We start from the raw sequence: 26,152 nt of genomic DNA, 5'->3' as shown, positions 1-26,152 counted from the left end.
AGAAAGTTACAATTTTCTTAAGTGAGAAACAGCTATAGGAAGATCGACTTACTGTTTTGGGGGATTTTTTGTAAAAAAAAAAAATTGTGTTGAGCATTTGATTTCATCCACTGCTGGTAATTTATTTTGTTTGAATACAGGATTCTAAAATAATAAAGGCCAGATTCTTCTCCCATATGTGTTGTAGATACAATCCTGTGCACTTATGGTATCATAATGTAAGATAGTGGATGTCAGATTTGTAACAATCACTGGAAGTAGGTGGTGAATGACTCCCAGAACCAAAAGTGTTTACTCTCTCTTCATCTCTTGCCCACTGAGTGGAGATAAAAGAGGAGAGATCACATGTTGGATAATGTCAAAACAAAGATCATATAAAATTGCCTGAAGAAAGAAAAGAACCAATGCAGAAAGGGATAGGAAAGAAAATGGGAAGAATAACATGGCAATTGTGTCAAACTGTGGTGCAAGGAACCACAAGGCAATGGAGCACTTCCACCAGCTGTTGACAAGGGAAGTCCACAAAAAACGATGTGAAGAGCTCTACTCAAAAACAGCAAAAAGCTGAAAGAAATTCAAACAATTTTTGCAAGCAAAACACACACCAAAGTCACCCCAAAGCTACCAACATCAAAATAGAATTCCTTCCAATCCAAAATCAAACCTATGCGCATGTGTATGCAAACTGTACGTATGTGCATTCACCTGTGATAATACAGTACTGAAGTCTTTCTATTTTTTCCTTGCCAACAGAAGGTGAAGTTTATGTCAGATGACCTTTGGACCGAGCATTAACTTTTTAGAAATAACTTCTTCAAATAGAATTTATGAAAACCAACATACTTTGCAAATAAAGACCTTACACAGAAAGCACTATTTTTCCAATTTTAAAGATGTTTAGCTATTTCTGTTTAATTGTTCATTATTATCAAGTTACTAAACTAAGGAATTTAAATAATTTTTAATATGGTACCTCAGCAGTTGTGAGGAACACATCCTCACCAATATGTTTCAGTCCACATGAAGTAACGCCAAGGGCAACTCCTGGGAACACGTAGGAATTGTTACCCTGTCCAGGATAGAGAGTTTGTCCACTTGGAAGAGTGACAGGATCAAAAGGACTTCCACTGGCAAAAACGCCACGTCCCTAAATGGTAACGAGAAAGCCAAAGAAAACACGTTATTTGAGAGGATGCTACTGAAATATTTCACACATCCTTTTAAATATCTACCACTGTGGAAGCTGGGTTGCATCTATTTAGTATCTCTCCCGGGAGGGTGTTAGAGCTATTTGACTGAATATGTTTCAAGAACATCAGGATGCTGATGCTAGAGATCACTGGTGATTCTCTGTGACTATCTGATGTCAGAGAGTAATGGCTGCCTTATGCAGGTATGAGCTATCTGTACAGCTTAGAAGAGGAGAAACTGAAAGCCACCACTTATTCACTTTGTGCATCCATGCCAGAAGAAGGATACATGGGAAGAAGGTATACACCTGGAGCTATAAAACTCAAAGTGGACAATACCGTCACGGTAACAATGGGTGATGCTACTGGACTTTTTCCCAACAGCAGATCATCCACAATAAAGACACTAAGGCCACTATATGTTGCACTTTTAGATGGGGCAATTTCTGAGGAGTTGTGGGCAGGCGGAGCTCTCTGTTCCTCTCAATCTCCCCACTTCAGGCCTCTGTGCCTACTCCATAGCTCAACAGAACAACAGAGGTGCAAGCTCTGTCCCAGGGACGTCATCCCATAGTGTCATCTACAGCACAAGTTGGTGATGGGACCTCCTCTGCCAGGACCTTGTGGTTCCCCTCTTTGTAACATACTGTGCAGGGTGAGGGCACCAACTCAGGCAGTACTGATAAACCACAAGGATGTTTCTCAGCAGATTTTTGGGCAGTGCCAAGTAGCACTGTGGCTGACAGGGCCCAGGCACCATGCCCAGACTGGTGCCAGTAGGCAGTACGGAAGAGCCAGCCTGTTTTGGGGAATTAGAGAATTTAGCTGTATGGACACAAGTTACACCATAACACTTGTCCTGAGGACAGGAGAACTGACTCTAACTCAGTTTATGTTGTAGTTCACGTGGGACTTCTATATCTCTTCCCAGGACCCAAACACAGGTGTAGCTCCACGCTGGCACACAGCACACACCAGGCAGCTGCAGGGAGGGACAGAAGCCTGCAGGGTGGCCCAGATGTGGTGACAGGGCTCATGTTGCTAGTGGCTTAACATTAGCTAAGAGGAATATTAGGCCTGGTGTCATTCAGGAACTTGCACGTTCAGTTGTGATACCATCGGAGTACCAAGAGATGCGCTGTCAGGGAGCTGCAAGTCTGATGGAATCTCACTGTTCCCCTGGGATGAGGAACACCCCGATGGGAGCAGAGGGCGGCACCATCAAGTGCTCTTCTAGAATGGCAGAAGAGGCACCTCAGAGGTGACTCCCCCACAGCACTACTATCCAGGTTCTCCCCAGATCATTCCTGATACACAGGGAGAGAGAAGTAATTTCTACAGCAGGCAATGCAGTTTTGGACTAATGAGGGGAGTGACATTGCACAGGCTCTACATCCGCAGCCCAAAGGCCCCTGGCCTTTGCCTTGCTGGGGAGGGAGCACCCTCGGATTTAAGCAGTAAGTTCAGGTGGGGGAGAAAAGCCAGCCTTTATTTATGCTAGCACTGCTGAAGTGATAAATGTCACTGTTAAATACTTCAGAGGCGCTTTGTATCAGAAATATCTATGCCTATTTTGGAGAACTGGAAACGTGCATTTTAAAATACGCCACTGTTGCTATTCAGCACTTCAGAAGAATATTCTGTTTGGTTTGGTGTCATGCAGTATGATCATGGCCGGCTTATTATACGCTTTGGTGACAGACCAAATACTTCAGGGCGTCTTTTGCTCTGCCTACCAGATGTCATTACCCACTATAACCAACCCTCCGTGCAGGCAGCTTCCCTGGCTGTTGCACTGCACTGTAGTTGTGTACTGTGCAGTGGGGAACGGGCATGCTAAATTTGACTTTTAAACACTCTCAAACTGTCATTCAAACTGCCCTGTATTTGACAAGACATTCAAACACAATCCACTATGAAACACATACAGTCAAGTACTCATTTCAAATTCTAGACTGAATTAGAGGATAATGTGTTTATTAGCACTTCTATAATACAATAAATAAGCAAGCACAGCTCTCTTAATTTTCACCTGTGTTTCCATAATAGAAATCTTTATAAAAGGAGTCAATCACCCCAGTTCTTAATAAAGAATTGTTTAAAAGATTCTATTTCCTGTATTGAAGTATTTTCTTACCCAGAAGAGTATTTATAAAATCTCAAATAAAAAGCATGCCACTGTGTGCATATATCACACAAAGTGGTACAGTTCAAAAACAGGCATAAGGCTTTAATGATTGATGGTTACTGATGCTTCAGTTATAATAAAGGCTATGAGTCTTGCCGGACACCAATAAAAGCTATTAAATGTTTTTATGAGGGTGCAAGCAAGTAGTGACTTCAGTGAAATTGTCTTGATAACATCTGAAAAACCTGTTACTTAGCTCATTTTACTTACACACAGAGACATGATTAGTACTTGCTACTCCACCCTCTGTCTTCCTCCCATTTTAAATTTAATTTCAGATTTACTTTTCACTACGTATACCGGAGAGATGTTCATCTTGGGTTACCTCTGTATATTTGTAGCACTGCTCAGCAGTGCATTCTGCTTTGCTGGTAGGATTGCTGAGAGCAAAAATAATAGGACGCTTGTTTAAAGCAGCCATATCCTGAAGAATTTGTTTAGTAAAAGCACCACCAATTGCAGCAACTCCTAAAGAAGAAAAACACACACATAACAAGCAGACAAATGCAATCAGTTCAAGGTAAGACATGCATATCACTTTTAGAAGAACAGAGCTCCTTTTACTGCATGCCAGCCTCTTTAAAATTGAGTTCAACATTTTGCCTAACATGTAGTTAAAATAAAGTTTTGTATAAAAGATTTCGCAACAGTGAAACTTCGGTATTACCCCTAACATAAGGCAGAACCTATTCACCCCTGTACAGTTTGCTGAACTTCTCACTTCACTTTTCTCAGGCCCTTTATATAAAACAGAAATGTATCACCTAACCTGCAGGTAAGTCCAATAAGGAGTAGAAAGGTACAACTCTGTCTCCTAAAGTCTCATGCAACAGACTGGATAGTTTCTCCCAAAGCCAGTGTGACAGATTTCAATTTTTTCTGACACGACGAGTAAAGTCTCTGCCTTCTACAGCTGATCATTCTGTCATCTCCAGCCTCAGCTGATGAATAATCCCAGTTTTGAGTCTAAGGCTTCCCTGACAGCAACAATTTTTTTTAATACCTCCCTTTCCATCCCACCAGAGATGCTTTTCTATTCTCCATACTGTACTCACAACCAAAATGGGGTGTGTGTGATGTTTTTGAGATGCCAATACACCTGTATTTCTGCCTAACCTACAAGAGCTGGGAATCCAAGGATCAGGTCCTTGCTCTCCTTGCCTTCAGTGAGAAACAGATAAACAGATCTTGGAGTAAACCTAAGGATCTTTATGTCCAGGGAGGCCCCTATCACTTGGCTTGTAGAGAAGGTAGCCTCCTTCTTGCTCAGAGCCCCCAGTGCCTGGCTCCCTGCTCAACTTTCCACAGAGCATCCGAGTTTCAACACCAGGAAAAAAGCTGTTGTTCCCTCTCTTGGGGCAGCAGGAACAGATTCAAACCCGGGCCACTGGAGAGTCTCTCTTGTGTCAGTACTCACTCATGCACAAATGAGCCTCCCAACATTGCCCACTCTAAAATGAATGAGCTTTGTGTCTGCCCAAGGAGAGCACAAGGTACTTGGAGGGAGGTGAAAGGGGTCCTCACCTTGCAGAGCTGGATAGAAGGTCACACACACTCCAGGGCTAACATTTCTTAAAGGTGTCTCAGAGTATTTTCTGACTGCTTCTACATGAAGCATGGTATCATCTTAGAGAGACATCTTCAAGCACAGCCTATGCCCTCAATAGAGAGAGGTGGGCACCCCACTGAAATTCTTGAATTGCTTTAAATTGAGCTTTCACAAGAGGTCTACTGAAAGCCCAAGCACCCTACGACAGGCTCTTTAGGTGCTGTTTAGGTTCTTAATGTGGGCCCAATAATGCCTAAGACCCATTTGGTTTTGCATCTGGCCAAATCTCCTTTGTTCTGATCCCTTAGTAACAAAAGAGGCAACTCCTCAACTGATGCAAATCAGCGACTTCTCTCAAAGTTTAAACATCTCTTGCTCAAACATTTCTGTTACATACTACTATTTTTTGCAAATCTGAGTTCTCTGAACTTCACCTTCTACAAATTTGCACAGCTTTACATGTGCCTAGCTCAGTTTTCTCAGTCTAAGTTCAAGGTTGGTTGTGTTACGCCACCCACATTAAATCAGAAGTAATTTAGGAAGGTGATAAGGTTCTCCGTCAGATGTTTAAACCAACTCGGATTATTCCCCCTGTAAAATGGATGGCTTGGAGTGAAAGCAGTGTTACATGCTTGGATCGTTACTATTTGTTCAGTTGCTTAATAGAGTCCCTTATGCACCTAGTGTTTTCTAAAAACACACAAAGGTAAACTCTGTTCAGGGGAACTTGATCTTGTCTTCAAAGCCACATCCTTATTTTTTTCCAACAAAGAATAAGATCATTGCTTTTAAAGTAAAAGAAATTACCTATTAGCACAGATGGTTTTATATCTCTAACAATATCTTCTAGATTTTTCATTTCACCATGTTCATGGGCAAAACGTTGTTTCTCAGATGTTAATGAGCCACGCCCCTGAGTAAGGAAAAACAGAAAAAGATATTTATTGTAAGTTTAATGGAACCTAATATCCTGGGACAATCAGTTTACAAAGTATCTGGTTTAACATGTCCTATTTTCATTTCTACCTTATTAGACAAAGTTACACTGTTTACAGCTTAGGATAATTTAGGACTAATCTATTTCTCTAAGCAGTAGGTAAATTAAATTCAATATTTTTCCTTTAAATTCATAACAGCTGTAGAACACTACTGTATTAACAATCATACGAAAGCATCATTAATCTCTTCTTTGAAGCATTCTTAAAGCTGTTTTACCTGTTAACATTTGGTCAAATGCTTAAAGTTACTAATGATAAAGCATAAATATATTTATATAGCAAACAGTATGCACGTGCCAGGGCAGTGGGGATTCGTAACTTAGCAAACCAAAAATAGTTTCTCCTAGCTTTTTCAGCTTTGCTCTTGTCTAAAAGTATAGAGACTATATGGGGGGAGTATACAGACTATAGGGGAGCCTGTATTTTGCTCCACATTTTTCATATTTCAAAGTTATTCATTCTTAAGGATGGAATAAAAATAATTCTAACCAGATGTCTGGTGCACCGTTTTTGCATTAACAAAATTGACTCAGCTGTGAAACAACTTTCGCCCTGATCTATATCGGCAATTTCCACCCATCGATGCCCAACAGGGTTTCCAAATGGAATATGATAGATGCAGGAAAAAGGGCTATAGAGTATGATTGACACTGACTGGGCTGCGAACAGGATTTGAGCTCAGTGTAAGTAACGTGGAGTGCAGGGCAAGAAGTAGCCAGAATTTGTGAAAATTATATTAGTTGTCTAAATATGTGGACTTCTCTCTGTACACAGGCATCTGAAAATTTCAGCAGAAGAGTTTAAAATGCATACACCTCCACCCCTCGTTTTATTCTCATGCCTGCAGAAAACATCACTGCAAAGGCACTTTTCAAACACAAATCTAGAAGACTGTGCCAGCCCCTCAAATATCTTACAATTTCAGACAGCAAGAAGCAGATTATGCAGATATATAGGGAAGAACATAAGGAAAATGGAATGCTAAATGTAATTTGACCAAATAGACAGAACAGATATATATCATATCCCCAGCCACATCTTTTCCAACTGATAAGATTAAAGTTTCCTTAATTTTAGCAAGTTAATTAAGACTATACTGAAGTATTGGAACAGAATTCATTCCACTATTCTACCAAAGTCTATGAATTTGACAATTTTGGCTCAATTTAGGGCTGTATACACTATTGGATTCAAATGGGATTATTTTTTTAATGGCATTTTTGCTTAATTTTAACAAAAACAAGAAATCTGATGCTACATTTCAGACCACGATTCTGTGATGTGGCAATACATGGCTGTGCCAGTCCCATCACCGAAGCTACTCTGCTGGTTCTCGGACGGCCACCGCAAGAGCTGGTAGACAGGAGGGAAGGCCATTTTTCATTTCCAGCTGCAAGAAAAGCGTTTCCATCCTGAGGGGACCACAGGAAGCTGCGAAAAGCTGTTATGTGGTCAGGGCTGACTGAGCTGGTCTGCCTCGTAGGATGCCAGCTTCTCTTGGCTCACGGCGGTTACAATGAATTTCCAGAGATTTCTCCTCTTCTACAGGCTCTTTTACATGACTAAAACACAGGGTTTTTAAATTAAGAGTCTGGATGTGCTTATACGGGTCTTAAGTGTTCTCCTAGAGTGATTAGCACAGAAGTACTGCGATAGGGGCACCTGGTTTCCTTTGCGGGTAAAATGTGAAATTCTCAGCCTCGAGAGAATGCCGCAATATTAACAATTGTTTGGCATATTCACGCTTGAATCGTTCCACTGTCAATACACATTTTGAAGTCTGCCACTTCCCAGCACCCCAGCAGATGTCCCCACAGCCTACACACACATTCAGATACATCTCGTTTTAAAGCGGGAATTTTCCTTAACATCTTCCAGGGAAAAACATAAAGTTTTCTTTTTAGTCACCAAAGAAAAAAATGCATTTATGACTTCCAGGCCAAAAGCTTGTTGCTAGGAATAACTCAAAATAATATAATAAAAGCCACTTTTCATTCTAATTGGCTGGTTGATTGAAATTGAAATGCCCATTGAAGCCCAACTTGGAGGCGGGTTTCCCAGGGAGCCAGGAGAGGGTGTCACGGGGGACCATCTGATCCCACGCTGCTTTGTCAGCTGGTTCCTTAATAGCTTATCAGGTTGCTACTGAGGAATCCAGTTTTCTATCTGTTCTTAAAATCCAGCCTCCAGGAGACTGCCCTGGGCTACCAAGAAAAAAGAAATCACCTCTAAGAGCCATGACCAGCTCATTCTTCAGGCTGTGGCAGGCTGGTAGCTCTGAGCGCCTCCAGGATCTGCAGATCTGGGCAGATCTCTCTGGAAAGGTGACCTCCGATTTCTTCCACACTGCGTAACAGCTAAGAGTCCAGGCTGGCATCTTAGTGGAGAAAAATGTTGATATTCTTTCATTTTCACTTTTAATCAAAACAAGTAACCAAAATCCTGCATGAAACAGGATTACTGTTACTTCTTTATACAGTTTTACACCTGATTGGCTTTCCAGGAGGGACTTCAACATTTTGCCCAGGGAGGTGGTAGAGTCACCATCTCTGGATGTGTTTAAGAAAAGACTGGACATGGCACTTAGTGCCATGGTCTAGTTGACAGGGTGGTGTCAGGGCAATGGTTGGACTCGATGATCCCAGAGGTCTCTTCCAACCTGGTTGATTCTGTGATTCTGTGATTTTAAAATTAAGATAATGGCAGAGCTGTTAAAACTCATATTGATACGACACCAAGGATTCAAAGCCCCATTTCCTACTGACACTGACGATCAACTCTCACTTAATTAGCTACAAAGGAGTACTCAAAACAGTAAGCTGGATGTGATCCACTGCAACCCTTTCCAGGCCACTGGCTAGTGGGAGTAGTGCTAGCCACATGGGTCAGCTTAGGTCAGATTCACTTCTGCCCTATCTTAATTTCTATCTGCCCTTAATTTCACACAGGGCATTCTACCATTGTAAAAAAAGAAAACAAAACAAAACCAAAAAAACCTCCCACAAACCAACCCCCAAACAATTTTAAATTTATTTCTTTATTCAGCTTTGGTCTGAATTAGCTTGATCCCATTAGTCAGAATGAATCATATCTGCAAGTAAATATTTTCCTAGTATATTAACTAAGAATGAAACATTAAATTCTGTGGCTTAGCAAAAATAACGACAGCTATGTACATGGAGATTTTTGCTTGGAAAATGCTTATAAAAGAAATTCTATGGTTAAGGGGTTTTTAATATATATTTTTAAATAGATTGTTAGAAATGTATTTTAATTGTTAGTTCAGTGATCCTAAAGGAGCTACATAACGCCTCTCTAAAAACTGTGTCTGAGATTTCAAGACCAGCCAGTTCATCTGGTTACAAAACTCCAATAATTTAGAGGACAGTGCCTTAGATGGTATTTTTTCTGCCAGAATTGTCAAATTCTTAAGTTCTGCTCTCCACAAAGAGAGGCGGCAGCAAGAGCACAGCTAGCTTTCCTAGCACAGAGGAAAGACTCTCATCCAACAACATCCCAACAGGGCAAGCAATGACTTGCAGGAAGGAAGAAACAATTCGGTTTTGTGCATGCTTAACCTCAGACTAAGGGGTTGCCAGTCCGTTTAGTACAAGCTTCCAGACATCCGCCCCCGAATGCCTACCACTGGAATAAGAAATCATGGAGTTTTTGTCAGTCAGCAGAGGGAAGAGGATGGAGCCAAAATGCAGAAGTCCCAATTTTGGATTTGTGTGGTTTGCTGTCTTGTCTCCCTCCTGACACTGGAGAGATGCAAAGCGGATGGACCTATCAGTGCAGAGCTGCTCTGACTAAAAGATCTTGCAGAAGCACAGAGCTTGTCTTCTGACGTTTCCATTTCCAGCCCTGGCTGAGCTAGCTTTTGTACTCTGGCTATCTGCTGCTAGGAAATGAGATGGAGAGGATCAACACAAGGCAGCATAAATCACAAACTGCTCTGGTCTGCTTGCATCTCCATAATCCTAAGATACTAACATGGCACACAGCTCACTGATATTTCCCTTCTTCTTATAATAGAAAAAAGAAAAAATTAAAATATTCCATACTAAGAAAGAATTTGAATGAGCTCTGGGGTTCTCTGTATGAAGTTCTGAGTTTTTTAAGTAGAAACATCATCTTCAGTCACATTCGTATTTGTCTTCTAAGTCCACTGTCTTGCTCTTTTAGCATTATTAAAAATACATTCATTCAATGAAAAGGGCTCAGAAAAATCAGCAATCTAAAGACGTGTCCCTTTCAGTACACCAAGCCTCAATACGGTCTCGCTGTTTCAGTGAAGGACTTCAATGCTTGCCATGCAGGGAAGGAATTTTTCCAGGGGTTCCTACCAAAGGATGTTACTGCACCATTGTTCAAATAGCAGTTTATACACTCACCTAGGCCAGACAGCAGCTGTCTTAAGTTGTAATATATTTTCTATGATGTATAACAAGCATCTTTCCTGCACCAAGTGACACCCCCTAAATCCAAAAAGAAAGTCTTTCACACTGAAATCCACAGATGAACTAACAGACTTGACGTGATACCCGTGCAGCTATTCAGAGGGGAAGACACAAACTCACAAACTCTTTCAATAGAAGGAGGAAGGTAAAGTTAGAAAAAGAGGCTATATATCCTTCTTGCTTTAACTTCCCAAATGTATTCAGCTTCCCAAGAAAGAAATAATAAAAAAACCACCACCAACATTTCATTATATAACTTTTTGCAATGCTATGTATTCTTATATTATTTCCTTATCTTTTGTAGATTAAGTAATTTGCTAGGGGCATTATAATAAGTTTGTTTGAATTAAAAAAAAAAACAAACTACATACTAAAGTACCAGGAAGACAATCATAGCATCTTTAATGCATACTCAGGCTGCCTGAATAAACTATACAGTACACCTTCACCAGAATGCTGAAGGTGAAGAATATTAAAAACACTCAAAAAGATTAATAAACCTTAAGTCCAAAGACTCAGTGAAAATGTCAGAAATTACTTCAGAGGGGAAAAGTATTGCCTCTATCACAGTGCCATTTTGTCCCAAGAAACCTATGGGATATTTTGGATTTGAACAAAAGAGAACAAAGCAACCTGAAAACAGATATGTTGCTATACTAGAAGTCACTGTGGTATCTCAGATGGAAAGTAATATGAGCTAAATTCTTTATTAGCAAATGAGTTACAATGTGGACTGTGTTAAGTCAGCAGATGAAGTACAGAGATAAAGAAACAATAGCAGCATTCTCTGATGGTGACATTATGTATGAAAGATCTTGGCAATCCTAAAATGTCTATAGTCCTTAATGGATGAGAGTCATTTGCATTATATATTATTATTACAAATATTAAAACATAGTCACTTGGACACCAGGACCTTTTAACTCAAGAAGCAAAAGGAAGTAACAGGACTCAGTAGTTAATATTTTAGGAAAAACTGCTTGTATTTTGGATTTGAATTGAAAGCAGTTTTTAGTTTTAGGGAGGGCTCTTAAGTTTTTAGTAGTGGCTGATCAACAGCACAAGAAGCAAAGGAGATACTGGGATCAGGCTTCAAGCAAATGTACATCGCAGTTTCCACAGAAAGTTACTCATATCGTCATATTATAGAACCAAATTGAGGCTCAGATAACAAACAAAAATGACCCATCAATAAAACCCTGTGAAAATTCATGGAAAACAGCTGTAAAAACAGGAGACCAGACTGCACAGCATACATCTATATGGGACATTACAAAACAGGAAGCAAATCTTACAAATACCACCAATGTGAAGTCTAATGCCACAGCCTGTTTGAGCTGGTCCTGCCAGGGCTGCCCCATGAACCGGGGCTGCCCCATGAACTAGGGCTGAAGAGCAGAGCAGCTTTATGTCAGGAGAGCGAGAGAGGCAGGGCTGGAAGCTCTCCAAGATTTGCTCTTTCCATCAGCTAGGAGGCAGCTGAGAATAAGCCAGAGCACCCTGATGACTGCACTGTCCCACATTAGAGGCGGTGCTGGCACACATCCTGTCTCACAACCAGGGAGGCACAAATCTATTTATATAAACACTTGCCTCCATTTGACTGTGTCAACTGCAGCTTATTTAAACAAGAGAACAGAGATCAGTACACAGATAAATTAATAAATTCATCCGAGGTTCTTAAACACTGAAGACATGGGAACCACAAAAGACATGAGAACTGTAGACCAAAAAGCAAAGCAATCCCTCAGTAAGTTGGGTATTTCCAACTTCAAAACGTTTTGGTTTACTTGCATATTTCCTGGGAGTTCTCTAGTGCAGAGTTAGGAGCAAAACAACAACAAAAAAGCAGTTCTTAAAGAATCAAGGAAGAAGGCGAAAAAAAAGGATGTGGTTAAGAGTCATGGGAGAAGGTGGTGAAACATCCCCCTGTTGGGAGATGACCCCTACATGGCTTCTTATCTCTTTCGCCACAAGTAAATCCATGGTCTAAAGGTTGTTGATGAACCATCTGGAGGGATCTAGGCAGGGACTGAGACAGCACTGGGAGCTGAGAGTCCTCTCTGGGGAGTCCCCCAGAAGCATGAAAGTGAAGGGACAGGAGAGGCACAGAGAGAGTGCTAGGAGGGGACCGGCCAGGCTGCCCTCCCTAGCCAGAACTCCAGGAGAGTATCGGTTATGAAGAGTCACAAAATGCCAAAAAAAAAGGTGGAGGTATGGGTATGGGCTCACTGGTCAGGGGTTACTGAAGTCCAAAGGCTTGCAGGTGACAGGCACTCCTGTGCTACCTCATTTAGGAACCAAAAAGCAAAGACATACAAGCCCTCCCAAATCCCCATACCGAGGCCCTAACTATAAAGTGACTGTACCTCCTGATGAGGCCCATCACCTAACACCCAAAGGTGAAGAGAGCAGATTAATACCAGGCGAGGCAACTTGCACACATAATTAATAAACAGTTTGTTGCCAACTGTGTGAAAAACCACAACATTTTGAGGAAATAATGTCACAATTGTTGGCAGTGAAACATATGATTTAGGTAAGAAATGTAATTCTGGTGTTGACTTTAAAACACATTGTTAGAAGATTAGGGCTGTTTACTTAAGTCCTGTAAAATTTATAAAATACCCTTTCCATGTAAATAAACACACATGGTTAACAGGCAGGTCAAAATTTATGAAGACAATTATTTCAAGAAGATAAGATCTGAGAAGCAGAGCAAGTCAGGAACCCACAGAACAACAGAAACATAATGGAGCAAAACAATCATTCATTTCTATAACAGCATGAGCAAAAGAAATCATAAACCATCCAAATTAGGTTGCCATCTCATCAGTATAACATAGAATCACAGAATCACAGAATGTTAGGGATTGGAAGTGACCTCGAAAGATCATCTAGTCCAATTTCCCTGCCGGAGCAGGATTGCCTAGACCATATCACACAGGAACGCGTCCAGGCGGGTTTTGAATGTCTCCAGAGAAGGAGACTCCACAACCTCTCTGGGCAGCCTGTTCCAGTGTTCGGTCACCCTCACCGTAAAGAAGCTTTTCCTCGTATTTATGTGGAACCTCCTGTGTTCCAGCTTGCACCCATTGCCCCTTGTCCTGTCAAGGGATGTCACTGGGAAGAGCCTGGCTCCATCCTCATGACACTTGCCCTTTACATAGTTATAAACATTAATGAGGTCACCCCTCAGTCTCCTCTTCTCTAAGCTAAAGAGACCCATCTCCCTCAGCCTCTCCTCATAAGGGAGATGTTCCACTCCCTTAATCATCTTTGTGGCTCTGCGCTGGACTCTCTCTAGCAGTTCCCTGTCCTTCTTGAACTGAGGGGCCCAGAACTGGACACAATATTCCAGATGCGGCCTCACCAGGGCAGAGTAGAGGGGGAGGAGAACCTCTCTTGACCTACTAACCACACCCCTTCTAATACACCCCAGGATGCCATTGGCCTTCTTGGCCACAAGGGCACACTGCTGGCTCATGGTCATCCTGTTGTCCACTAGGACCCCCAGGTCCCTTTCCCCTACGCTGCTCTCCAACAGGTCTGCCCCCAACTTGTACTGGTACATGGGGTTGTTCTTGCCCAGATGCAGGACTCTACACTTGCCCTTGTTATATTTCATTAAATTTCTCCCCGCCCAACTCTCCAGGTCTCTCTGAATGGCTGCGCAGCCTTCCGGTGTGTCAGCCACTCCTCCCAGTTTTGTGTCATCAGCGAACTTGCTGACAGTGCACTCTATTCCCTCATCCAAGTCATTAATGAATATATTGAATAGTACTGGTCCCAGTACCAACCCTTGAGGGACTCCGCTAGACACAGGCCTCCAACTGGACTCTGTCCCATTGACCACCACTCTCTGGCTTCTTTCCTTCAGCCAGTTCACAATCCACCTCACTACCCGATCATCCAGACCACACTTCCTCAGTTTAGCTGCGAGGATGCTGTGGGAGACCGTGTCAAACGCTTTACTGAAATCGAGATAGACCACATCCACAGCTTTACCATCATCTGTCCACCGGGTTACATCCTCATAAAAGGCTATCAAGTTGGTTAAGCATGACTTCCCCTTGGTGAAGCCATGCTGAGTGCCCCTAATGATCCCCCTATCCTTGATGTGCCTAGAGACAGCACCAAGGACAAGTTGTTCCATCACCTTTCCGGGGATGGAGGTGAGGCTGAGCGGTCTATAGTTACCCGGGTCCTCCTTCTTGCCCTTTTTGAAGACTGGAGTGACATTCGCTTTCCTCCAGTCCTCAGGCACCTCTCCCGTTGCCCACGACTTAGTAAAGATGATGGAGAGTGGCCTAGCAATGACTTCCGCCAGCTCCCCCAGCACCCGCGGGTGCATCCCATCAGGGCCCATGGATTTATGGACGTCCAGATTGCTTAATTGGTCCCTGACCCAGCCCTCATCTACCAAGACAGATTCCTCCTCTATCCTGACTTCTTCTGAGGCCTCAGGGGTCCGGGGCTCCTCAGGACAGCCTCCAGCAGTAGAGACCGAGGCAAAGAAGGCATTCAGTAACTCGGCCTTCTTTTTATCCTCTGTCTCCAGGACCCCCACCTCATTCATCAGTGGGCCTACATTGCCTCTAGTGTTGGCTTTACCTGCAATGTATTTGAAGAAGCCCTTTCTGTTGTCCTTGACCTCTCTTGCAAGGTTTAATTCCAAGGAGGCCTTAGCTTTCCTAGTTGCCTCCCTACATCCTCTGACAACAGACTTATATTCCTCCCAAGTGGCCAGCCCCTCCTTCCATGATCTGTACACCCTCTTCTTCCACTTGAGTTTGCCCAGCAGTTCCCTGTTTAACCATGCAGGTCTCCTGGTACCCTTCCTTGACTTCCTGCCTGCTGGGATGCTCTGATCTTGAGCTCGGAAGAAGCAGTCCTTGAATGCTAACCAACATAATATCCAATGTACATGCTGTCAAAGAGGAAACAGTTACATGCTAACAAATTTAACACCCAAATTGTTGGTGGTGTCTCTTTTAAAGAAAATAAGGTGGGTATTCCTTGAGCACACCCCACCAATCATCCTTTTGCCTTGTCCTCACTTGTTTTCATATATTACTGCTGAGTATGAGTAATGCCATGAGCGTTCAAAGACAAATTAATGTTTCCTTTCTGCAAAACTTATACCTCATATAGAAGAAGATCAATGCAAAATGAAACTGCACAGATAATTCCCCAGACATCAGAATAACTGGCAAAGCAAACAAAGATTGCTTTGTTGGGATACTACACAAGTAAAATAAGGCAGAAACTGCTTTAAGTGATTGTGGCACCTTGGAGATACCCCAGACATTGCAACTCTGCTAAGATGCAAAGCAGTTTTTTGGCTCAAAAAGTTTTTTGACTCTAACAGGAGCGACCACACCTATATGGCACTGAAATTCTGCTATCAGTCCCAAATGTCCCCCTTTCTCTTCCATCATTCTCTAAGCAAAGACTGAACTATGTATGTATTCAGCTTTGACCAACCATGAACTTTAACAGGGTCATATCCACTCGCTGCCAGTTAAATGGTTGTGAGGACCTTTTCCAATTAAGATTGCCAAGGATATTCAAATGGTGGAAGGAGGTGGGAAAATGAAAACATTTTAGAGGATTATCTACAGGATTACCTGGGTATCTCCATTCTAATGTGACAGAACGTGACAATGTGACAGAATTCAGAAATTCAGAACTAAAGATGAGTCCCAACCGCTTATGCATAATCTTCAACTACACAAGAGTGCAAAAGCAACTTTAAAAGTGTCTTTTAATTAAACATTAAAACTTCCATCTGAATGCACTGGGATACTTAAGACAGGCATTTCAAGAGGGGTGATATCTGTTTCAAAGAGTCAAGTCATATAGTTCAAGTGGCAAAATTCCAATGATATTATGATCTGTAAACCTTCCTCATCCATCTCTGGAGAAAAAATAGTTTTGAAAGGTGAAAGCACACTGAACAGATTGAAAAACACCTCAAGAACCCCAAGACAACATGAAGAACATTATAAGGTCTGTAGAATGAAGTACAGAACAAAACTATAGACAGTATAACAAACATAGCCTTCATCACCAGCTCTTTCACCACAACATAGCAGAAAAGTTGGTCATCAGACTTGGTTTAATGAAAAAAAGATGGTTCCCAGGGGAAAAGAATAAAATATTGACAAGGAAAATGAAAACACAGCTGCACTCAAACAATTAAAAAGCCACAAAGGAAAAATCAGCTACAAAAGTCTGATAAGTGACTTCGTGGCAGTTTTTGGGGGCAGGGATGGGGGGGCGTGGGGAGAGAAGAAAAAGGTGGAAACTGTTTGCAGTCAGGTCAACAAAAGTTCCAAGGTTATTTTTCTTTGGTTTGCACTGGTTGAAATACTACAGAAAGTAGATGAAAGAAGAAACAATGTTTAAATCTATAATCATGCATTGAAAAATTAATGATCAGAGGACAGCATAGAATAAAAATGATATAAAAATTAGTTTAGTTAGACAAAGTAATCGCTGAGTCTTCAGAGAGTCTGTTATTTCTCATACTGCTAAAGCAACAGATCAGATTATTTCTAGGTCTCCCTGCTTCAAGTAAAACTCTTTTGATCAGGTAGTTTTTGATGGGGCAAATATTAAGAGACTCGTTGAATAGGTTTTCATTGATACACCTCCTTAGTAGTAAGAAATAAAAGTCAGTTTAGTTTATGCAAAAGCTGGTTATCTGGTGATCTATGCTGTGGCTTGGCAAATCTTACCTTTGCAATAATAAAAGGTTTCTAACAATGGATTCCTTCCCATTATACAGTTTTCTCACAAATCTTCCTCATTTTACTTCTCTTATCTCATTTCTAAGAGTTTGGAAAGTCCTTCCAGTCTTGCAGCACTTTTTGTGCGATCAGCTAAAGCCAAAATAATTTCCTAAGCAGATGTAAAATACAGGATTCTCTCTCAGGCCAGAAAAAGGAACCAGGAATAGCTTAATTATTTACTTGCTGTATATATGACTTACCAGCAGTTAAATCACAACCTTCAAGAGCTTACATTGTATTTTCTTTCTTGGGGGGAGGGAGGGCTTTTTTTTTTTTTTTTTCTTTTTAGGGGGAACATTTAGCTGCAGATGAAAGCCAAGACATGACTTGCAGAGCCCTAGACCAAGGATGAGTTTCCTTATGCCCAGCTCAGGCCTCACGCTGAAGTATCTCCACCTTCTAGGTCCATCAGGCTCTGCACTCAAACATCACAGCAGTAAGCACCCACCCATTCCCAAGCTCCCCCAGCATGGCCAGACAGGGGGAACGGTGCTCCTAGGTCTTCCAGGAACACCAGCAATGACCCAAAATGTGCACCATCAGCTCCCGCTGCTTGCGTCAACATCTGGCCACAAATTCAGCCCTAATCTCTCTCAGACAGCTGTTATGTCTGGCTATCATGAGCAGTTCACAAATATACTCCAGGCAGGACATGAAATTCAGTGGACAGCTTTTTGGACAAAACCCAAATTAAAGCCCCACCAAGAAGAATAAGCAGAAAAAAGAAGTTAGAGGCTGCGTGAGACGCTGATTGGTTTTGGCCACGCTTGAGAACGCTGAACGCTGAAGCTAGAAGGTGGTGAGGAAAGAACATAGTCACCGAGTCACTAAAAATTTAGAAACTGTGAAAGGAATTAGTCGCTGCGTACCAAGAGCAACAACGCAGCTTCTCGGCTGACTAGCAAATTAGCAGTGAGAGGTGTAAAAGAAACAAGCACGAGAGAAGAAAGGCTGGTTAACCACCTTGGCTGGACAGACACGCAGCTGAGAGCTGTTTTACTGCTTTAGGGTTGTAAAGTTTCTATATTTCTGCCCCTGTCAGTTTGTTTCCTTAACACCACCAGGAGGTGATTTTAGTTCAGTTGTATTATTTGATTATTCCAGTCTCCATGGTGGAGGAAATTGTGCAACACACCATTCTTCTTAGGCAACCTCTAGGTTTCAACAGCCACAGAAGATACATAGGCCTTCAGTCATCTGTGTTTGGACACAAAAGCCCTTTAAGTTTATTAGATGAAAACCAAAATGATTAAAAACACTAATTAAAACAAACAAACAAACAAACAAAAGCCTGTATCTTAGATAGTAGCGAATACCAGCATTCATCTCTACCTGATCAGGTTACTTTATACTTTCTGGCAAGGTATGTCCAAGATGACCTTAGTAATATTTTCCCATCTCAGTGTCTATGATCCTACTGTTTTGCCTTTAACAGTATGAGTGAAGGGTGCTGTGATGCTGTTCAATAAACCAACACAGATACTGACTGCAGAATGCATGCTCCTGATGCAAAGGTATGTGAACTATAAAAGCTCCTAAATATTAGACAGATCAAGAACACTGCGCAAGAGTGCAGTACCAACGAAGATGACCATAAACACTGCTAACCAACAGGCAAAGTGAAAAAGCAAAGCCAACTGGCCTCTCATCCATTTCTTTTAAGTAGCTCACAAACTATTAAATACATAACCACCTTTTAAAACATACCAGTTTCTTTATTCTGGCACATGGAATTCATATGTTTCTTTATTTTGGCACACGGAAGGAATGAGGTAAGGGTGACTGATGAAGTCTCTCAGCAGCTTCAAATTCTGACCAGTGTTGATAGCACTGCAGACCACAACATCTGCAACATGAGCTATATCACTGTGCATAGAAGCTATTTGATGCAATATAGCTTAGCTCTTGCAAAAGGATGACATGCTTGCAACACCAGGAAAATATTCTCTTCAAAAATATTTTTGTTCCTTTTAAAAAATCCTTGAATGCTATACTAATAATGTATCTATACATCTTTGTGCAAGATTGTGCTAACAAATAATAGTCGCATTAACATGGGAAATATTAAACCCACAAGTTGAACATTTCTTTCCATACATGCTTTTTAATGAACTGCTGAAAAATTCATTAAAACTCTACTTCATTATGTGCTCATCCCTAATAGAAGTAGAGCAGGAACTCCATGCATAATCATGCCCCCACCAAAGTAACATGGGATCCTGTCATATATCTAATGACAGAAAAAAAAAAAAACAGCTTGCTGTGTCAGGAGAGAGAAACTGTTGCAGCTGCTTTCACAAAGAATACGTTCTTGCCTTTATCTACAGACTGCAAATAACTATCATGATATTTAAAGGAAAAAGAAAATTGTACTACCTTTACTATTAATCCCTTTGAGTCAACCATCCATATCCTTTTGATAGCTGCATCTTTAGATACCCCTTCTTTTTCCATAGCCATAACAATGAGGTTTGCTATCCCCAGTGCAGCCTGAAGGAAAGAGAAGAAAAGTAGTATATGAAACTAGAAATGAAAGAAATCCCCTGCTCACTCGTCTCCTCTACCTACTATTTTAGATCAGTTTCCTAATTTTATTTGACAATAAAACTGAACCTTTGTTGTTTTCATAAAGTAAACACTAATGAACTGTTGCTACCATTTGGTAATTAGAAACCATAATGTAGATAAACAGTATAGACAAATCTTAAATCATATTAGATAAATCATAGTACAGATAAATCTTAAGATGGCATTTACAGCGTGCATAATAAATGTTTAAACTCTAACAAAAAATGCCAAAACTAACATTTATTCCACATAATAGTCTCAGAATACATTAAATATTTTTTCTTTTTGAAAATTTTATTTTGTTCATTAAGACTTTTTTTGTAATTTCAACCAAAGGAAAACACACTCTGCATGCCAGAAAGTAAAATGCCGTTCTAAAAGATATTTTGCTCTTATCTTTTTTAAAAATGTCCATCAAGAAGGTAAGTCTCCTTTTACCTACTATCCATGTATTTTGTAACTCTAGACTTGGCTGTGCTCCCAGTGAAAGCAGGGGCGAGAAAAATTCACTTATCAATATTTTTCTGAAACATGTATCATTCTTACTGGATTTTATAGTATTTCATCCAACAGATCAAATATCATACAGGTACAGATTGAAAAACAGGCAACAAAACGAGCCAACAGACCACTCAGTATTTCTGATTACCAACTCATATACATATTTATGGGGTTGATTCTATTTCTTGTTCTTTATTATTCAGTTTCACTAAGAATCGTGAGATTCCCCTTTTTTGGTTAAGAAACAAGTAGTTTTATTAGGAATGAGCTCCTGCAGCAGGGACGATATCTGCAACAGGCACACTGACAATACCAACGAAAAAAATAAACATTACAGAATCACAGAATCACAGAATGTTAGGGATTGGAAGGGACCTCGAAAGATCATCTAGTCCAACATTAGAACATGGATTCATCTGTCTGTTGAACATGGAGCAAAACCAGGGGAAAGAACTTCAGAGAGATGGACAGTCTTGATGTACAAAGGCATTGACATGGCAGACATGGATGCAAGTAATTCTGAAAACTACAGACCTGATCTCAGTAGCACCAAATATTGAATCAAATTAAAGATATCTGATCTACACAAAGCTGGATTAGTATATGGCACCTATAGGGTGGCTTGGTGACCACGAATAATGTTTTTCAGAAGTCTGCATGGGGTTGTAGACTTCATACAAGAGAAGACAGCTAGCCACACTGTAGATAAGTACAACCTTCACTTGTGTGTCAGTGGCTCCGAAATTTATACTGAAAAATTAGCATCAAAAAATAACGTGCATAAAAATCTTCAGAAATGGATGATCTCAACATGCAGAATACTGAAAAACTATATTTAATGACAGGAAAAATCAAAGGGGCACTGCTTCTTACTAAATAACACTGACTCTGGTAAATGCATTTTATTTCACTTCTCTTTGGTGGCCTGATATATTTCCTCATCTTTCCAAACAGTTTTGTTTGTTTATATTGAGCGCAGTTCAATAATTTACAGCTGAAGAGCTAAAACCTGAAGTTTTAAAAGAGAACAGGTCTCCACAAAATGTCTTATGAAAAATAAGAGGCTTGATCAGATGATCAGAGATTTTTCTGTAAGTTTACATTCGAATTAAGAACAAACTTTCAGCAGGTGTTAGTGATCATTCTACTCATTTAATCTTCTTGTTAACTGGATACATATAACGATTAAATACTGAGAAAAATGTTCATAGTACAATTTTTCCTGATGTATAAAAATACATACCTCTCCAGCTCCCTGGAACAACACTGTGTGATCTGATAACCTGTTCTTGGTGATACGCAGAGCTGCAAGAAGACCTGCAACAGCCACAGATGCAGTTCCTGAAATTAAAAAAATGAATATATTTGGTTATTCTGGAAATAATTACAAAGCACTACATTTTAAATAGTTCCACAGCATCTTTCAGCTAAAAGATACAAGTACCTAGGGTAGTTACAAAAAGTTCAGTGGAATTGGAGTTTGCTCTGCTTTATTCTCATGAAAGTTAAATGTAAGTGGGAATATCTTCAGAGTAACATTAAACAAAATATGACTGATTGATTCTACTGGATGGGCATAATGGCTGAGGCATTCGAACTATTACAAAATATTCTGGTTATGACCTTTTTCTGAAGGAAAGGATGTGAGAGCCCAGCCAGAAGTATTTTGAAGGACTCCAGATACTGAAAATTAAGATACTGATCTCATTCTTCAAACAGATATACTTCAAATACAGTAAAATACAATACTAAAATAAAACTTTATTTCTCATGGGGAGGTTGTCAGAGTAGAAGGGCAAACTGTGAACATTTACAGAAAAGCTAAGCTGTCTGAAAGAGTAAGGCCAGCTTACTTAAGACACAGACTGTCCTACTGCGTCTGAAAGACCTCAGGACTCGTAGTCCACTGTGAAAGGGGTTCCAGATTACTAGCACCTAAAACATTGGCAGTACCTTTTAAATCTGTCTTTGAGTTATGCCACACAGGGAAAAAGGCTAACATTTAGTTTTATGATTTAGCCTGTGGAGGCCTTTCTTCTCCAAATCCTCATCACAAAGAATGAGATACCTGTCTGTCTTTGAATGGAGAGATTTTGGTCCTCATCATGAGAAACATCTATTAATAAAAAGTAGGGCAATAAAGCGATCTCAAGCAGGCATCTAACCCAAACCTATTCACAACGGCAGGATCAACCATACCTCTGATTTCTGACAGATCTTTGTCTAACTTGTTTCTAACATCTTCTTTCAAATACTCCTATGATCTCCTCAGCAGGCTATTCCAGTGCTTCAATATACTTTTTGTTGAAATTCTCAGATCTAAGTGTTTTTTCTTCTATTTTGGCCTCTTGTCTTATCTACCACTGGTAAACCTGTTCCTTTCTCTTTGCAACAAGATGTGTATTATATGTGAAGACTAATGGTGTCCCTGCTTTTCTTACGTGGGGCAATCCCAATTCTTCCACTTCCAAAGTTATGTTTTCTAAAATACTTAGCACTCATTTCTCTCCTCTGGACGGTATCCACTTGTTTCTTATCTTTCTTGAATTGCAGCACCCAAATTTATACACAACACTGCAGATGAATCGTTAGCACTGCTGAGTCTAGCTGTCAGCTTCTGTCATGCCGAAGAAAGTTGTGTTTAGTCACCAGGACCTGATATCTGGCTCTTCTGGTCTAAAGACCAGTTACTCCTTCTCCCCAACAAAGCCTACTGGAGGGGTAAGGCCTTCTTTCCTGGGTTACTGACTTCAGGTAACAAGCTTGTATTTTTCACAAATGATCATTGTCACTAAAGCCCAGGCACAAGGTGGACCAAAAAAAGACAGTCAGACTCCTTATTCCTGCAAAGAACTTGGATCCATTAAATACCGGGAAAAAAACTGAGAACGTGCATCAGTTTTCAACAAGTTCACAGAACCCACAAAGCCATTCTGTGGATGGGGATATGGTAGTGAGGTAGATCATGCCAGCAGAAAAGTTGTGCTCAATGTGTCTTTTTAGAGGAGATTCCGAAGAACTGATAGCAGACAGCATTGATTTCATCAGGACTGAAAAAGCTGTATCAGCCACTAACAATTAGGTATTGAAAGCAGAAAAATGGATTTCAACAGTCTTTGAAGATTTATGATGCCTATCTGATTCAGAGAGAGCTGAACCACAGGGACATGAACATGGGCCCTGAGATGTCCCCCTTGTTCAGTTCTGGGAATAAGAACCAAATTCTTCCTTCTCCAGGCAGCAGCTGCCATTGACTGATCCAAAGAAATCAAAGATGAGGCCATAAATGATTCTGAGAAGCCTGCAAGAACTTAGGAGGAGAACAAGGAGGAGATCTGCTGGTTCCTACAATTCTGTTCCTGATCACCACAGCCCTAATGGCAATTGTCTACAAGCCATCTGGTTGCTTTTGAGGAGAGAATTCACATTGTTACTGATTTTTCCTTCAGAAAAAGTGTGAAATAGGTATAACCAGCCCTCCAAAAGCACTTGGTGCAGAATCTGCACATTGGACATTTGTCCTCAATGAGCATCTCCCCTGAAGGATGTACTTTTGCTATTCACAAGTCTACTTTCTCATAAGCAAGGCGAAGTTTAAAGCTGAGACAGCAGTAATCTCTAAACTCAAGAGGATGCTCAAAACAGGTATTCATATTGCAGGCACACAGACCATTAAGTTTCAAATACACGTAGCTAAGGAACTAAAAGAACAGAAGTAGTAAGAAGCCTGGAACTGGGTAAACCTCTCCTTAAAAGACACCATTTGTGTGTTGAAGGCTGGGTTTGAATTTGTGGTTTATAGGTAGGATCATCTGAGTTTCATGAATGGTTACTTTTTCAAAAATAAAAGGTAACCCTTAGTAAAATTTAAGAACATATTTTAAAGTTAGAAAGTCCCTTAGAAAGTCACTTTTTGAAGTAAATCCACCTGAACAGTTCAAAAACGTGTCTTTAGAATTCAAAAGTTTGTTACGTGCTTTTGATTATGACTGTTCCCTTCAATCATCAGAAATACAGGACAGCTTGTTCTCAGCTCACTTAATGTTTAGACCATACAAATTTGTCATTTTTAGCTATTTAGTCATTTTTATGACTTGTTCTGAGAGCTGAGATAATTTACTCTCTTCTCCCTCATTTCTAAAAAAAAAAAAATCTAAAAAATTGTTCCTGTGAGGCATGGCTTTGTGAACAACTGTCGGGCTGAGACACTTCCACCCCACAGTATCCAAGAGCTAGCTTGTTTCTTTCCCAGATGAAATTAAGTCTTCCTCTGGAGAGTGCCAAATTGGCAAAGACCAAAAATGGCAAAAGAGAGAAGTCAGACTGCACTCTCAGTTTCCCTTGGTACTCTACCAAACAATCCTCATAATTGGCAATAAAAAAATCCCATCCTCTTGTTGGATGCCAAATTCTTTCTTCTATTTTATATTACACAGCCGTGCTTGCAGGGGAGGAGGAAGCCTACATAACATGGCTTATTCCTAAGACCATCGATCTGGTCTCCTGAAAAGGAAAGCTGAGCTGGAACACTGTAAGGTCCTGTTTCCAGGCCTCGAAGACAGAAGTTGTGGCCATCGCAGCACCTTGCCCTCATCAGAGGACTTCTCAGAGAGCCGAGAAAGTTGCTCTTCAAGCTGCTTTCTGGTGACAGAGACAAAATGAAACACTGTAAATTTATAACGAATGGGAATGCTGGGATCCTGCTTATCTTCACGGCTGATGTACTGTTGCTAAGTTTGTGAGCCAGAAAAATGGACTACGATGAAGTATTACCAGTTGGGATACTTTTACAAACTCTACTACAATACCACCTTCTGTTTTAAGGAAAAAGAAAAGAGGTATGAAACATGAATAAAATACTACATTGAACATCAATAACATTTTGCATTGATTATTTACACAGGATGTGAGTTATCATTACCCGTATGTTCATTAAGAGGGTGATTCAGAACAAAGGTTATAATAGCAATATATAAAGGCTTAAATATTGCATTTCTCACAAATCACGATTTGCACAGAAGAGCTGCTCTAAAAATGGTATTTTAAAAGTTCTCCACATCGCTTTTATTCAGTCATTTGACTCTAAAAAGCATAATAACTCCGTTTATTAGATTACTGAACACACTATCACTGCTGCTGGCAGCGGCTGTCATCACTCCTCGTCAGCAGCTTCCCTCACTCCTTCCTATTGAAAGGGGGGCACCGCCAGCGTGAATAGCAGATCTGTTTAACCGGAACTGCTCTGACTAACGGCATGACCTTAAATTTCACCCTGAATACTGACTCGAGTTTTTGAAAAGAATCAAACTGAAATTCACATCCATCTGCCAAAGCCTAACCACTTCTCGCGGACATTACGAAGCAGAAAGAGAATTTCTCTGCTTTTCCGACTGTCATCACTATAGAAAGGAGAGAAATGGCTTCGCCTCCCTCTCCCACAGAGCACAGGTTAAATATCTTGTGTGCAGAATAAGATAGACATTGTTCACAGATATTATTTTGAAAACCGATTCTATTTTCCCCAAATTTCTAGAAGAATAATCACAGCAAGTTTAACAAAGGATATTTTCCTACAGCAGTGTCAGCTGCTGTGACAGCGAAAGCTTCGTTATAGTTTTCTAGGAAGGTGAGTCATATGTTGTAAAAATATGGTAGATGTGAAATTTCGAAGTACACTATCCTTTATCAAGTCTTCGTTTTCTGTCCAAGATTCTTTTGCCTTTCTTGTTACTGTAAACTGAGCATGAAAATGTCAAAGGAAATCCTAGAGACCATGGCCTTTGGGGGATGGCACATTATAAATGCTTTGGAGCACGGAGATTTCTTTCAGCAGATGCAACAACTAAAGAAAAAAAGGGGGAAAAAAGCCCCAAAACATGAGGAACAAGAACTTCATTTTTA

General features: G+C 40.6%; 1 protein-coding gene across 1 annotated transcript in view; it reads right to left on the bottom strand.

Moving 5' to 3' along the window:
- The window catches only part of ME1 (malic enzyme 1), a 201,805-nt gene that overhangs the window by 9,095 nt on the left and 166,558 nt on the right, over positions 1 to 26,152 (bottom strand). Inside the window, exons 8-12 of the mRNA XM_068407936.1 lie at positions 21,495 to 21,592; positions 19,559 to 19,672; positions 5,735 to 5,840; positions 3,704 to 3,846; positions 974 to 1,147 (exon numbers count right to left, since the gene is read on the bottom strand). Coding sequence (XP_068264037.1) covers positions 974 to 1,147; positions 3,704 to 3,846; positions 5,735 to 5,840; positions 19,559 to 19,672; positions 21,495 to 21,592 — 635 coding nt within the window. The remainder of the gene's footprint in view (positions 1 to 973; positions 1,148 to 3,703; positions 3,847 to 5,734; positions 5,841 to 19,558; positions 19,673 to 21,494; positions 21,593 to 26,152) is intronic.

The sequence above is a fragment of the Nyctibius grandis genome, chromosome 1, assembly GCF_013368605.1.
Source record: "Nyctibius grandis isolate bNycGra1 chromosome 1, bNycGra1.pri, whole genome shotgun sequence".
Taxonomy (NCBI): Eukaryota; Metazoa; Chordata; class Aves; order Nyctibiiformes; family Nyctibiidae; genus Nyctibius; species Nyctibius grandis.
Note: the sequence above shows the minus strand (reverse complement) of the source record. Positions and strands in the feature narration are given on the sequence as shown.